General features: G+C 38.5%; 1 protein-coding gene across 4 annotated transcripts in view; it reads right to left on the reverse strand.

The window, feature by feature from the left end:
• Positions 1 to 15381, reverse strand: part of adgrl1a (adhesion G protein-coupled receptor L1a) — a 223340-nt gene that overhangs the window by 112376 nt on the left and 95583 nt on the right. For 2 of the 4 annotated variants that reach the window (XM_073856909.1, XM_073856910.1), the window contains one exon: positions 12907 to 13067. In XM_073856909.1, the coding sequence (XP_073713010.1) occupies positions 12907 to 12976 (70 nt within the window). In that variant the 5' untranslated portion in view covers positions 12977 to 13067. Of the gene's footprint in view, positions 1 to 12906; positions 13071 to 15381 lie in introns of all 4 variants that reach the window. The other 2 variants (XM_073856911.1, XM_073856908.1) reach the window with 1 other exon arrangement.

A 15381-nucleotide genomic window follows, 5' to 3' on the forward strand; every position in this document is an offset into this window, starting at 1 on the left:
TTGTTTTTCACTTGTGACAAAACAACGAATTATCCGTGCATTTATATGGAACTATGCTTTAGGAGCTATCAATCTTTACTCTCCTCCCTCTTACGTCGCATTCGGAGATCAATACGTCTTGACTGGGAAGATGGCGGTGAGCGTACACCAAAACAACCAAAGTCAGTTGTTCAAAACCTTCTTTTTAGTAGACACTGTGTACACAAACAATGTTCTCAATGCTCGAGTTCACATGTAGAGACACAGGCGATACTTCGAGCAAAGTATCATGTTGTGTCGAGCCTTCTTAGTGTTGTAAAAATAGCGACATATTGAAGGTATGGCTTCTAGCTCTTTTGTGACCACTTCAGGTACTCAAAATGACGGAAGACAAGTTTGAGATGTGAGTGACGTCAGCTGATATTTATGAATACATTCATTGTCAAAAAAAAATGATCAAACAATTATGTACAATATAATTACAGATATGTTACCCGTCACGGAAACCAGTGACACAAGTCGACAGCACAAGTTTCGAGATAATGAGAAACAAAGATTTTTTTTCAAAATTTGTGATTTTCGTTTTATTTGCAGAATTTGTTAGTTGAGATCACGAAGAAGCCTCTCCATGTTTGAGATAGCAGTTTTTGTATATTTAAAAGCGTACATTTTGCGGTTGAAATCAGCTTGTTTTTACGGAGATTCTAGCGTGCAGCGGGGGGCGTCATTGTCTGTGTGTATATTTACATACTGTATAAGCTTGTGTTTTCACCTCCGCCCCCAAAGGGAACAGCGTGACTACTAAATAAGGATAGTTCACCCAAAAATGAAAATAATGTAATTAATGACTTACCCTTATGTCGTTCTAAACTCGGAAGACCTCCGTTCATCTTCAGAACACAGTTTAAGATGTTTTAATGTTAGATTTAGTCCGAGAGCTTTCTGTCCCCTTCATTGAAAATCTATGTACGGTTTCCATGTCCAGAAAGGTAATAAAAACATCATCAAAGTAGTCCATGTGACATCAGTGGGTCAGTAAGAATGTCTTGAAGCATCGAAAATACATTTTGGTCCAAAAATAGCAAGAATTACGACTTTATTCAGCATTGTCTTCTCTTCTGGCTCGAGCGTGAAGTCACGTGACTGTAGTGACGCGGCTGCCCTGTTCCTCAGACATGTTTGCCAAGTTTTTTTTCCAAACTTATAGCGTGCGTCTCCCCCGACTGTAAATGTAGCTCGGGCGCACAAAATAAAAGAAAAATAAAAGAAGCTGGGGCGGAACAAATAACAGTCAGCCACGTCATACGTCAGCCGCGTCACTGACTTTATGCGGCGCCGCAGTCGGATGACGTCCAAGTACCGCGAGAGCTCTTCAAGAAATCTTACGGAGTAGTTTAATTTCGACTCGCTCTCGCGGTACTTTGACGTCATCTCTCTGTCAGTTCTTGCAGCGCAGCATGAAGTCAAACACACATAAGTTACACAGATTGAATTTGTTATATAATTGGCTACATGTTGGTGATGGAGGAACGAGCAAGAGATTGGTTACATCCCTAAAGGAAGTCACGTTTTAGATGGCGCTGTTTGGATTACCTATTATACTTCCTCCCTATTTTAATTACAAACTTTGAAGGCGGGTTCATGTGTTTAACAGAGTGTAATCATATACCCTTACACGTTACAATGTAAATAGTCCTCAGATTGTATATTATAAACTATTACCAGACGTTAATGCGAAATCTGATGTAAACAATAGACTATATATCTATATATCACGTTTTTGTAGACAAAAATGGTCATTGGATGATTCACACATCTGAAACAGACTGGATTCGACTTGTGATCAACACAAAGGTAAAAAGTCATGTTTATTTTTGCATGTTGTCATCCGGTCTTCTGTCATAAGATACTACATATGATGCTAGAACATCTGTATCTCAAACAGCTTTACAGGGGGTATGGCTTAGCTAAATGAGATGTAAATGAGCCCTATTGTCTCCCCCAAATGGAAAGAAGATTTTCTCGGTTTGAGTTTTTCTGAGTTCCTAAATTCAAATGGCCACAACTTCTCCAAATCTTATCAGATTTCCATGTGTTACACACAAAAGCTTAGAAACTGCACTTTCAGAATCTGTGAATAACTCAAAATGGCCCAGATCCGACTTGTGTCCCTACTTTCCGTGACTGGTCACATATGTATACATTTTGTACTATTATGTACCTCTTAGGTAAATATGAATTCTTATAGGTGTCAAATTGTGCTTTTTGAAAAGGTATCGCGGCCCAGTGAAAGCCAGGGTGCATTTTTTCTGACATTGTACAGTGATGTTTTGAGTGCTACAGTACTGAACTAAAGTATGAAACACAACAACTTAAAGGAGAACAAAGACAATACATAACAGTTTTAGATGGTGGTGTTAAAGTACTGTGTCAAAGTGATGTTTCTTGAGTTTAAAGTGGACAGCAATACTTGCCAAAATGGATTTATTGATCTGGCTGTGGCGTGCTGCTGTTATAGACAGCTGTGTGAAAGATACACGTTCCTGTAAGGGCTAAAGTCAGACATGTTGAGCTGTGGTGCTCGTGTGGGCAATGATATTTTCTAATACTGTTACCCTCCCTTTCATCGTATCTATACTATACTGTGCTCTGTGCTACCAAAAATAACATTTCAATAGGTCAAAAATTGGATATTTGTGGTCCAAATCTAGCTTTTATTGAAGTCAAACACCACAAACACCTCTTTTGCTAATTCGTTATATTACTGATGACAAACTAAGAAATGTGTCACTAGGGTCGTAGCCAGCATCTTAAGGAGCACCTATTGTCCGATTCAAGTTTTTAAATGTAAGTAAATGTAAGTGTAAGTGTGTATTAGTATTTTAATAACGTTGTTTTTGAACAATTAAACAGGTGCTCTTAAATGTGAGGGGGAAAGGGACATGTATAAGTATATAGTGAAGCAAAACAAAGTAAAATGTGACATATTATACTCAACAAATTCTTCATACAATGGTCTACCAGTAAAAATTATAGAACCAAAAATTAGGAGTGGGCTGATCTAATACCTGGGATCAGGAATCGGGCCAGATACAGACCTTTTTTGCTGAATCGGATATCGAGGCTGATTCAAATCCGATACTGTGCGTTACTCATGGTTGTTACTGTCATGCTATAGAAAAGTCAGACTATTATAAAAGCACTTTTATACACTATAATCAAAGTCTTCCTAATATATTCAACAGCTTTATGCGAAAAAAACTAAACAAATGCGTATATGAAGATATTTAAGATCACAAAAACTGAATGGTGTTATGCTTGCAAAGTTCATGCACTGGAGTAGCTGTGAATTAAACACGTCAAGACACACAAACACATACACAATAACCCTATTTTAAACATCTGATTAAAAAGTCTCAGTAAACCACTTGATGAATGCAATACACTACGTGCCGAGCATATACAAGATCTTGTAGAATATGCTTAAAGCACATTATCCTGCGCCCCGGAAGCGCAGAAAGGACAGGATGATTCAAGTGCATCATTCTTCTCCCAGGATGTGCATATGTGCTATTGTGCCACTCAGCACTGAAGTCTTTCATGTTGTGACAGTTTTGCGCAATTAAGTAAAAATGCTGTATCTCTACTCAAAAACGGGCATTATTAATAAATATTTAGGAACACTTACATTCTTGTATCTCATTTTAAATGAGTTGTTGACCTGACCATGTTTTGCTTAAGTGTTTTTTTCTTTAATTCAAAATTAATTTGTTGGTCAGTAATAGAAAACAAATAATAAATAAATAAATTATAATAATAAAACAAATAATAGAACAAATTATGAACAATAGCCAACATAATTATATATAACAAGTATACAAATAAACAGTGCTTTTTGTGTTTTTCATATTGGTCTGAATGTAATCAAATGTAAAATAAAACTGCATGCAAATTAACTATACATTTATCCTTTTTGCAGTTACAAAAGTTAATCAGCCAAAACAAATGAATGATTTTTTCTTTGTCCGTTGTTAACATTAAAAACATTGCATGGGTCCAATACCCTACTATGTGTTAAATTTCTCAACCGACTACATTTAACTTAAGACATAGACTGTGTTTACAAATATAATTATGGCATTTTTCGATAGTTTTGCTTAAATATGTGTGTTTAAACGCAAGATAACATGAACTTAGCAGAGTATTAAGCATTAAGCTGTGGGTTTCCAGGTACGCGCTTCAAGTGGGCCTACAAGCAACATTTTCAAACAGCATGTGAGTAAATCGTGTTTCGTGTCTTCTTAAATGTTTAAATTGGCAATGCTTAAAAGCATGAAAAAATAGTCACTTGTGACGACGCAGCACTGACCTGATCGGGAAAGTGGCTGTTCTCGTTTCACTCTTTTGAAGCTCAAACTGTGGCGGGCTCATGAATGATGCTTGCTCACTTGTGATTAGGTTAATGTTACTTCACTAAGTAACAAAAAAATACATGGGCAGATGTATAAAACCCTGTGTCCCCCACGTGATTTATGCCCATGTGTGTCACGAAAAGACGTAGGCTGTTTCTTAAAGGTGCAATTTGTAAGATATTTGCAGTAAAATCTCCAAAAACCACTAGGCCAGTGTTATATATTTTGTCCAGCTGATTACTATCAATATCTGTAATGTTTTCAACTACTTGTAAATCGTGAGAAAATTTCCATTCAAAACATTGACACGGGGCAGTGCAGTCTCCTGTCAATGACGTTAATATCCATGTGACCCTTTGTCACCGCCTTTACTGACGTAACCCACATGAGAACACTGGTCGAGCTCGAAAAAATAAAATGGCGGCCAAGGAAGCGGCTGGAGCACAAATTTAGTGAAAATAAACGTATATTTTCACTTTTTAAGCATTTTAATTTCATTTCTAGCGAGAAATTAGTATTGTAGTTTTCAAATATGTGATTAGTTATCACAAAGGCGCTCTCTGTTTATATTTCAAACACGCTGCCTTTGAAGTGCGTCGGAAAGCCTTTCTCTGAGCGGCCTTCAGGCCTCCGAGTCTGAAGTCATGTCCTCATGAGGCAGCAAGGCCACAAGTCCTCACAATCTTGAGGTTTCGGACGCAGCCAGTGTCGTGGACAAATGCGGAACTATGCGCTTGCTTATGGACTTATGGATATCTCGGTACCGTCTGCCGCTGGTTGTGTCAGCTCCTGTAAGCGTACGGGCCAACCAAACGACCCAAGAAGAGTTTGGAACAAAACGAGGGAGGATCAATTTGGTGTTGCATTATCTGGATAGAGAGAGCTTCACGACAACATTTAACTAGATCGAGATTCTGATCCTGCTTGTGTTTTACGCGATGGGTGAGTTGTTTTGATTCGTAACCCTTCAAAAAACGTATGCTATTATATTGATCACAACATTAGTGTAATCAGCGCGTCTTCCCGCGGAGGATATGCACATCAAAAGGTATTGTACAGCAATATAAATGGTAATTTTAAGACACTTCACAATAAGATTTGTACTGTCAATACATTATGTGAAAAATCATTGTAGATTGTAAGTTGAAAACTTAATTCTGAGCTGTGTTTACCATCGAATTTGGACTAATACTGTAATATCAATATGACTAACAATTTCGTTTTGAACATCACATATAAACTTACATAATGAAATAAACTATGTCATCAAACGCAACATTTATAAGACTTGATTACCTTATCCATCAACGTGATTTCTCGTTCTCGTCTGATATGGCTAAAGTTAAAGACTACAAATCCCATAATTCCCCGCTGCTCCAGAGCGTCAGTAAACAACATCATTGTTTTTGTTTGATCTGGCGCCATCTTTCGGCGCATTTTACAAATTGTATCTTTAATTCCAAGAACGCAAAGAACGGACTTGCGTTCTCGTGGAGATCGGTCTTGCCAGGCTACCTAGGAAGAACGAACTCAGAAGGTCGCGAGAACACAGAACGCACTTGTGAGAATTGAGATGTGTTCGATCTTCCTGTTGGTCACCTGACATCCGCCATTGTTTTGCCGCAATGACTTCTGGGGCGTAACACGATTTCAGCGCGCAAGTCTGCACTCGATGCATCCTCGATATCAAGAACACATCCGGGTATTTTCATGCGTCCTTTGTAATTGCGTTCTTGAGAATTGGAATTGAATTTCGACTGTTAATGATGACGTAGAGCGAGAACACGAGGACGCAAGATTGCTGAAGAACGCATATTGAGAAACAGCCATATAAAAAGATTGACGACTACTATAGTGCGGTTTTTGCATAAATTACTTGATTTTAGAGTATATCTATATGGATAGCCTTATCCATTTTAATAAAAAAAATATATATAATAATACAATATATTTGATTGCACAAGGCATGTGACGGACCACCTAAAAACCATGTTCGAAGTGTTTAATGGTGGAGGTGTGGACGTTCATTTACTATGAAAAAAGTTACACAAATATTGTAACAGTGGGCATTTACATTTACATTGCCGATGCTAGGCAACTAAAACTTAATTTTGTTCTCTCAAAGACTATGGTGACGGTGTGTTTGATTTCATATGGCGCCGCACAGACAGATATGCGGATGACATCAAAATACAATGGGTCTCATTCACTAAGCATGCGTACGCACAAATTTGTTCGTGAAATGTGCATATGGACGTTTTAACAAACAAATCATGATTCAACAAAAACTTTCATACTACAATTTACTACTGCTGTTTTCTTAAAGCTGATTTTTAATTTACAAAACTAGACAAAAATTGTCATGGATAAGTCTAACTAAAGTTAGACTAAAATGCTCAGACTTTTAGTCGACTAAAACTTGACTAGACTAGAAGAGTATGAACATGACTAAAACTAATAAAAACTAAAATGACAGCTTGACACAAAGACTAGACTAAAACTAAAATTAAAACAGGCTGCCAAAAACAACACTACTCATGACTTGGTATGTGTTTGTTTTGTCGGTTATGATTATGCTGTTTGAAAAATTTATGATATGGTTATTTTTATTAGAATTTAGCTTTTTAATTTTAATTGTGTTATTTAACATCTGCCTGTGACTACAAATGAAAACTAGCCTGTATGGCTAAATTTGGCATATTTTCATGCTCTGTGTGTTGCATTGCAATGAATGTGCATTGTCCCATTTCTTAAATAAATAAACTCAAACTCAAGAAAAAATACAACAAAAATCAACCACATCTCTTTTGTCTTGTCCTCTAACCAAACATACAGCACTAGTGATGCGCGGGTCGGCGTTTTTTCCAACCCACGGGTCCCGCTTTTATGAAATATTTGGCCCGCCCCAACCCGCACCGCAACACTGTATCTATTTTTACAACCCGCACCGCCCCGCGCCCGCGACCATTAAAATAGACATATTAGGCATTTGTAATGTAAATAAAAAGAGGCTTTATTTCAGCCTAAGAGTGCTTGGAAACAGCCATTAGATTACATCGCCCTGTAAACTGGCAACAACATACACCAATGAGCCATAGAAACCAGCATGGTCATATTAATATAGAGATAGGATAATGATAAACCAGGAGTGTCCAATACATCGATCGCAAAGGCAATGCCGGTAGATCGCACAAAAGTTAACTGTGTATTCTCATGCTGCTCCATGCCTCCACGGGAAAATTGGCATTATGAGTAATTGTGAAACACTTAAGTCTTTTTGAGTTGCTGTGCCTTTCTTCTCATATGTGTTTTTATAAATCTTATGCCTGCCCGCTGCAGCTCAGTCGTGTAAACTTCCGAAATTTACAAGCATGCAATTGCATCGCATTCTTCTTGCTTTCATGCACGAGCTGAAGCACGCAAGAGCGAGCGAACGAGGGAGAGAGAGAGAGAGAGGCAGCGTTGTGCTGATATATGCTTCTGATACTATTGTAATTTTCCTTCAAGTTTGTTTCACTAAATCTCCGCTATTTTAAACCGTACTCGACATGTGCTCCAGGATTTTTTTTAACTCCTCAAGAAAATAGAGTAATGGTGACATCCCTAAATCCAATGTAGAGATATATGCAGTATAGTCCACGCATTTAAAGTGTTTTTAGCATGTAGAACTTGTCGGCTTTATCATTTTAAAAGTAGATCACCACACAAAAAAGCAGCATTTGTATTATCTATTCACAAATTCCCTACCTTAATTTCTCCTGCAGATCGTCTTTCATCTTTTAATTCTCCGTTTGTTTTGTTGTTGTGGCTGGCAGCCAGCGGAGCTACTTGGCGCTTCCGTGACGTCAAAGGTTTGGGGATATCAAGTTACGTTGCCACATAGGCCTACGTAATTTAACCTTATCAAAGAACGTAATTAAATGTAAAAATATATATTCCCAAATATTTAATATATATGCTACAGGGAATTAGACGCAACATATCAGTTTTTAAATTTTGTTTTTAATGACCCGCCCCAACCCGCCCCGCATTAAAGTTACAATTTCTTTACCCGCCCCAACCCGACCCGCGGGTTACCCGCGGGGCCCGCGGGTTACGAGACGACCCGCGCATCACTATACAGCACCATATTTAAAGAATGATCATGTGACTTTTAAGCACGTCAAGTGATCGGTAAATGTGAGAAAAAAATTGGTTTCCATTGCAGTTTTGTGATATATTCCTTGTTGTAATTGCCCAAAAAAAATGAATTGCACAAACTTTTTCTGCGATACACTGAATGGGATTTTAATGGAAATTGCAGTGTTTCCATTGGGCTCCTTTTCAATTTGCTATTTCAATTGTATTTTCAATATGAAGGGTAAAGGAAACGCAGCTATTAAATCAATTAATTCCAGTCAAATGATTCCAAATTTAATTAAAATGTCTGTTTCCTTTATAAAACGCAACTTCTTCTGAACATCCTCCAAAGAAAACTCCTTCCCTACACTTTTTTCAATCAAAATCTTATTTTACATCAGATAATGGAAGTAAGGCTAGCTGTGAATGACATCTCATGTTGATTTCTACACAATAAAATCCTTACTCTCAGCTAACCAACCATACCTCGTGACAATCAAGGCAGTGTAGCTTACCGTACGACATTTCAGAGGGGCACGAAAGCTATTCACGCTCCCAAGAACACAGCTGAGCGATGTTTAACATTAATTTGTGTCATTCAATGCTTGAGATCTCACGCGAGAAAAGCCATAAATTAATTTTTTTGAAGGAGAACATTTGACAAATGAGTGAGCAACAGAGTTAAGAGTGACAGTAGCAGACTGAAGGAGTATTGAGGTGTGATTCACGAGTGTGAGTTCAAGGGGTGAGCGTCAGACTCTGAAGTGATTTTATGTGAGATGTGAGAGCTTTGTGTGGATTATTAAAGCTCAGAGTTTGAGTATTAGACTGAACAGAAGTAAAGAGTAAGTGGAGATTGCAGATGTGTTACACCAAGGAAAGAATTAGGCTGTGAAAATATGCACAGGGAAGTATAATGGGGATTGCGGCGTGATATTTTATTTTAGGGATGGGTGTGAGAGGCAGGTTCGTAACTACGTTGTGAGGAGCACAAGAATCAACATTGCAGTGATAAGGCCCTACAAAAATGGCTTAAAGAGCACCTATTGCCCGATTCACGTTTTTACATTTCCTTTGGTGTGTGAGTGTGTATTAGTACATGTTAAGTATATGCAAAAGGTACAAACCCCAAAGTAAACGATGACACGAGTTATCGTCTCCAACGTAAATCTCTTTTCTTGGACTACAATAAACACACGGATTGTAGGCAACAGTTTAATTCCTGGAATTGGTGACGTAAAGAAGACCGACATTATCATAATTCCTCCCGCTTCGGACTCACAGCCTGCAAGTTAACTCCTGTTAGCATTGCAAGGTGACATTGGAGTAAAAAAATCTAAAGTTTAGTTTCATGTGCTCACGTGAAACTTTCATGTGCTCACGCGAAACCTTCATGTGCAGAATTTTTTTTTAAGTTTAGTTTCACGTGAGCACATGAAACTTAAATTTCGATTTTTTTTACTCCGATGTCACCTTAGGGGCTCAGTAGTTTTTCTCCTTTTCGTATGCGAAAAGTAGTTTCACGTGCGCACGTGGAAGTTTCACGTGAGCAAGCAAAACTAAACGAGGTAGGAGCCCCTAAGGGGACATAGAGCAAAAATTAAATAAAGTTTAGTTTCGCGTGCGCACGTGACACTATCGATACTGAAGTTTAGATTGTCCAAACTACCCTAAAAAATATGGATGTCAATGAAGTTTTTTATGGAGCCCCTAAGGGGACATGGAGCAAAAATTAAATAAAGTTTAGTTTCACGGGAGCATGTGAGTTTCACGTGCGCACACAAAATGAAACTTTATTTATTTTTTGCTCCATGTCCCCTTAGGGGCTCCGTAAAAAACTTTGACAGTTTGGACAATCTAAACTTTTAAAGATGTAATGTCAACCATGCTTTACATACACTCTCAGAAATAAAGGTACAAAAGTATAGTACTCTTTCAGAAAGGTACACCTATGTACCCAAAGAGTGCATATTAGTACTTTGAACTGCCAAAATGTACCTTTAAAGGTACATATTTGTACCTAAATGGTACATATTAGGACCTTTTTTAAAGGATACTGCCCCAGTGACAGCTTTGTACCTTTATTTTTGACAGTGTACACCACTTGAGAAAGAATGGACTCCATAAGTTTGTGCAAAAAAATCCTTTAAAACAAATAATTTAGCATGGTCTGTATCAGAATGTTAAAAACTAAAAACTAATGTAAAACATGGGTGTTCAACAGGTGGTCTGGGGCCCCTTGGGGGTCTTTGGTGATATTATCTTGAATTAAACAAAAAAATTAATTATGCATCAAACAAAAATGTATGAATAGGCTAAAAATAAAAATTAAAACATTCCCAGAGCATAACGTTCCCAGTTTAAAATCTATTCAGTAAAATTCAATGTAGTATGTTAACAGTGTGTGAAATGATTATTTTAATATTTTGGTAACGTAACCATCATAACATAAGTATGTAAATTAATCCTAATTTAATACATGTACCCAAGTGTCCCTGCTCCTCCTCTCTATCTATTAAAGGGTCCTTGGCCTGAAAAAGGTTCAAGACCTCTGATGTAAAATGCAATATACATTCAGGTTGTGCGTGTACGTGATATATGAAGGACAATAAGGAATCTATCAAAGGACCTGCAGAAATGAGAACAGAATTATGTGCTCGGTGTGGGAGTGTGTTATTTGTGCTACGCTTTAATGGCAACACAAGGCGATCAATGAGCCCATAGAGGAGCAAAGGCTTCCTTATTTCTCCAAATTGCCTGCGCTAGCAGCACAACCTTGATAACACTCAATTGATTATTAATGCATTATTAATCCAGAGCCAGGTCACAGAGACAGCTGGAGGCACTCATGCACACGCACGTACAGCACATTGATGAAGCGGCTTGGTGCCCGGGGCCAAAACGTGTCCAGTGGTACACAGAGTACATCGCATCAATTCACAGCGGCAGAACCAAGAAAATTAAACACAGGAAATACAGCGGCCACCAAATACACCTGGACAAGCAAACGCTGCATGCTCGCTGGCTCTTTTTCTTTGGGCTTGGCACCGGTCCTACAGAGCAGCAGATGGTGCGGTGGTGCTGAAGTGGAAGGGCACAGGCTGGACAGACCCACACCACCTCCCCCTGTCCCTAAACCTCAGGCCTATCACATACACACCAGCTCCACCGTCACACCGTCGGCCACACACTCCGTAAACTCACACACACCCCCATTTATAGAGGCACATGAGACCGACATATGCCAGCTTTTAACTTCAGGCTGTGTCCACATTCTCACTTACACATATCCACACTTAGTCGACACTTTGATAGGTTTCCCGGTTTCGAGTGGCCATCAAGCTTTTAAATCATAGTAGTCTTATGAACTCGTGCACCTATATAGCCATACTCCTTTTGTTGTTGATGCAAATGCAATCCTGTGTGCTATCCATTACTTTGATATTTTTTATATGTTTTTATAGCTTTCCACTTAATCGCTTTTATCAGTGATTTGCAGTGCATTCAAACTATACATTTTTATTAGTATGTGTGTTCTCTAGAGATCAAACCTTTTGCGCTGCCAATGCCATGCTACATGAACACTATATAGTTCTTATAATATCCTTATAATAAAAGTATATACACTATTTAACAATGCAAAATTGCATTGAAACTTTTTGTGCACAAGCACATCAAACACTCGCTATGCATGCTTGAATTCATACAATTCCAAAATTCATAACACAACAAAAAACTGTCTTCATCTACGACCATCCTTAATAATAAAACTATTTCAAGACAACTACATCTGAAAGTTTGTTATCGCCACAATAACCGCACAACTGTTAAAGGGGACATTTCACAAAACTTTTTTTAAGATGTCAAATAAATCTTTGGTGTCCCCAAAGTGTGTATGTGAAGTTTTAGCTCAAAATATCATATAAATAACTTATTATAACATGTTAGCATTGTCACTTTGTAGGTGTGAGCAAAAATGTGCCATTTTTGTGTGTGTCCTTTAAATGCACATGAGCTGATCTATGCACTAAATGGCAGTGCCGTGGTAGGATAGTGCAGATTAAGGTGCGGTATTATCCCCTTCTGACATCACAAGGGGAGCCAAATTTCAATGCCCTTTTTTCACATGCTCACAGAGAATGGTTTACCTAAACTAAGTTACTGGGTTGATCTTTTTTTTTTTTACATTTTTTAGGTTGATAGAAACACTGGGGACCCAATTATAGCACTTAAACATAAAAAAGTCAGATTTTCATGAAATGTCCCCTTTAAATCACACACTTGCAATGCATTGGCAAAGTATTTTTTCATGCATTTGTTTACATTCATATGTCTCTGATTTTGAGCATATGTACTGAGCTCACAGTATTTCTATGTTGAAATAAAGAGTACCAACCCTGTGAAGAGGGACCGATGCTGCTGAGGGCGACAGTGCAGGTAAAGAGGATCCAGAGAGAGAGAGCCATGCTGTGGATGGAGCGAAAGGTGGTGGGGGAGGTCAGCGGGCGCTTCAGTGTGGGACACTCCTTCCCTCACGCCCTCTTACTGATGAAGAACCTGCTAAAGAGAGAGAGAGAGAGAGAGAGAGAGAGAGAGAGAGAGAGAGAGAGAGAGAGAGAGAAAGATCAATACTAATAGCAGGACCTAAATTCTTACTGTTGGCCTTTCTCCATCTGTAGCTCAATAAATAAAGTACTACTCTGTGATTCTGTTCATTTTGTTGAAGCAAGTCGCCCGCTATTGCTGCGACCAGATTCAGGTTTTCTGGCTTTGCACAGCATGTTTCACATCACACTTATTTAAAATAATTGAGGGGAGCTATAGACATGCACTTACAGTAATACTGGTAAGCAAGAGTTAGATGGCTACAGTTGAACGGTGGCCATTTTGTTGTGTTCAGCTGTAATACCATATAAACAAAGTGAAACCCACACTGTTCTGCAAATCTGATGTTACACTGTTTACACTTAGGCTATGTTTACACAAAATGATGTAGTGAAAAGCAGAAGTCTTTCCTTTGCGCTGTCAGAAAGATTTGCGTTTATAAGAAATCCCTAAATAAGCACTATTGCATGTGCCAGGCCAGTAGATGGCGATGTTACCTTGTAAAGAAACACTACACATACACACATATGCATTCTACAAAGCGATAAATTTGAACAATCAAGATGGCGAAAGCATGGAGTAGTTTTGTTTTAGCAGGACGATGAAGTAGATTTGAAACTACAAGTGACATTGGACAATAAAATGCCACAATTTTCTCAACTTTGTTGGAGAAGCATTAATAGCAGGAGCACCGCCCTGTAGGCTGCCTATAGATTGAATTATCACATGCGCATGGCATCACCATCAGTGATGGTACTAACGGCGTTATAAATAAACGGCGTTACTAAAACTATAAATTACTGTTTCTCCCGTTATAACGCCGTTACCATTATTGACAATAAATGCTGCGCGTTACTATAATTAATCTCACTAAAGTGATTTTCACCAGAGTAGGTTCTCTCATGCAGACAGGCAATGTTTGTCTCTAGTGTGTGTGTGTGTGTGTGTGTGTTGGGGGCTGAGAGACACATAACTGATGCTGATTGGTGTGTGTGTGTTAGAGGGGGTGGGACAACCACATAAGCGGTGATGATTGGCTTAATATCCATCGCTAACCAACCAGAGGCAGGCAGAGATCATACGCAAACACCTGCATAGTCCGAGAAGTTCAGTGCAGTGTTGCCAACTTGGTGACTTTGTTACTAGATTAAGCAACTTTCTAAACCCCTTTAGCGACTTTATTTACTAAAAGCGACTAGGACAAATCGAGCGATCTTTTTTGGCATGGTTGGAGACTGACGCGAGAGCATTTATCGCTCTCTCTTCTCAACGAGCAGCGGTTGATGCTGCTAGCCACTCACAGGCAGCCCGGTCCTCGCGTTGCAGTCCGTGAGTCCCACACCCGCAATGACAGAGCGATGACAAGTACAACAAACTCAAAGGTAGCAGTCGCAAACACAAAGTATAATAATCACTACTTTTCCATCGTTGAGGTGAAACGCAAGAATGTTTATGTAATGTGCAACTTATGCAGAGTAAGAAAGAGCCTCTTCACGTCTGTAATTCTGATCTAATAAAGCACCCCACATCGTCACATGCTGCCACCCCTTGCGAAAATTAACCAGGGGCTTTTGTGGTACAAGTGCAGTAACCATGTTTTTTTGACGTATTGATTGCTATCAGTAAAACCATGGTTTTACTACAGTAATCATGGTGAATTATGGTTTGTTGTCAAAACCATGGTTATTTTGTGGTAACCATGGTTTTACTGCAATAACTATAGCAAAACCATGGTTAATTTTCCTAAGGGACAAAAATAGTGGTTTCTCTTTAGTGTCTAATTCATTCAACAAATGTTATATTGGGGGCATCCAAGTTATTTGAAATATTTGAACTTTTTAAGTAACGCAATAGTTACTTTGCCTGGTAATTAGTTACTTTTATAATGATGTAACGCAGCTACTAACTCAGTTACTATTTTTGAGAAGTAACTAGTAACTATAACTAATTACTTTTTTAAAGTAACGTTGCCAACACTGATCACCATTATCACAGATTCACCTTTACATAGTTTACAGAGAGAGACAACAAGATGTTATTATCAAAACCTTCCACTTTAAAACCTGACTTTAAAAGTTTGCATTTCAAAACATCAAAACACAGTTGTCGTTCACTCTCAGAAGAAAAGTACAAAAGTTGTCACTTGGACCGTAGGGGAGAACGGGGCACAACCTAACGCTTTTTGAGTTTGGCTCAATCATTCAAAAAATATTTGAGTCTGATTAATTATATTTTTACACAAGCAACACACACATCTCTGCTACAA

Source organism: Misgurnus anguillicaudatus, chromosome 19, assembly GCF_027580225.2.
Source record: "Misgurnus anguillicaudatus chromosome 19, ASM2758022v2, whole genome shotgun sequence".
Taxonomy (NCBI): Eukaryota; Metazoa; Chordata; class Actinopteri; order Cypriniformes; family Cobitidae; genus Misgurnus; species Misgurnus anguillicaudatus.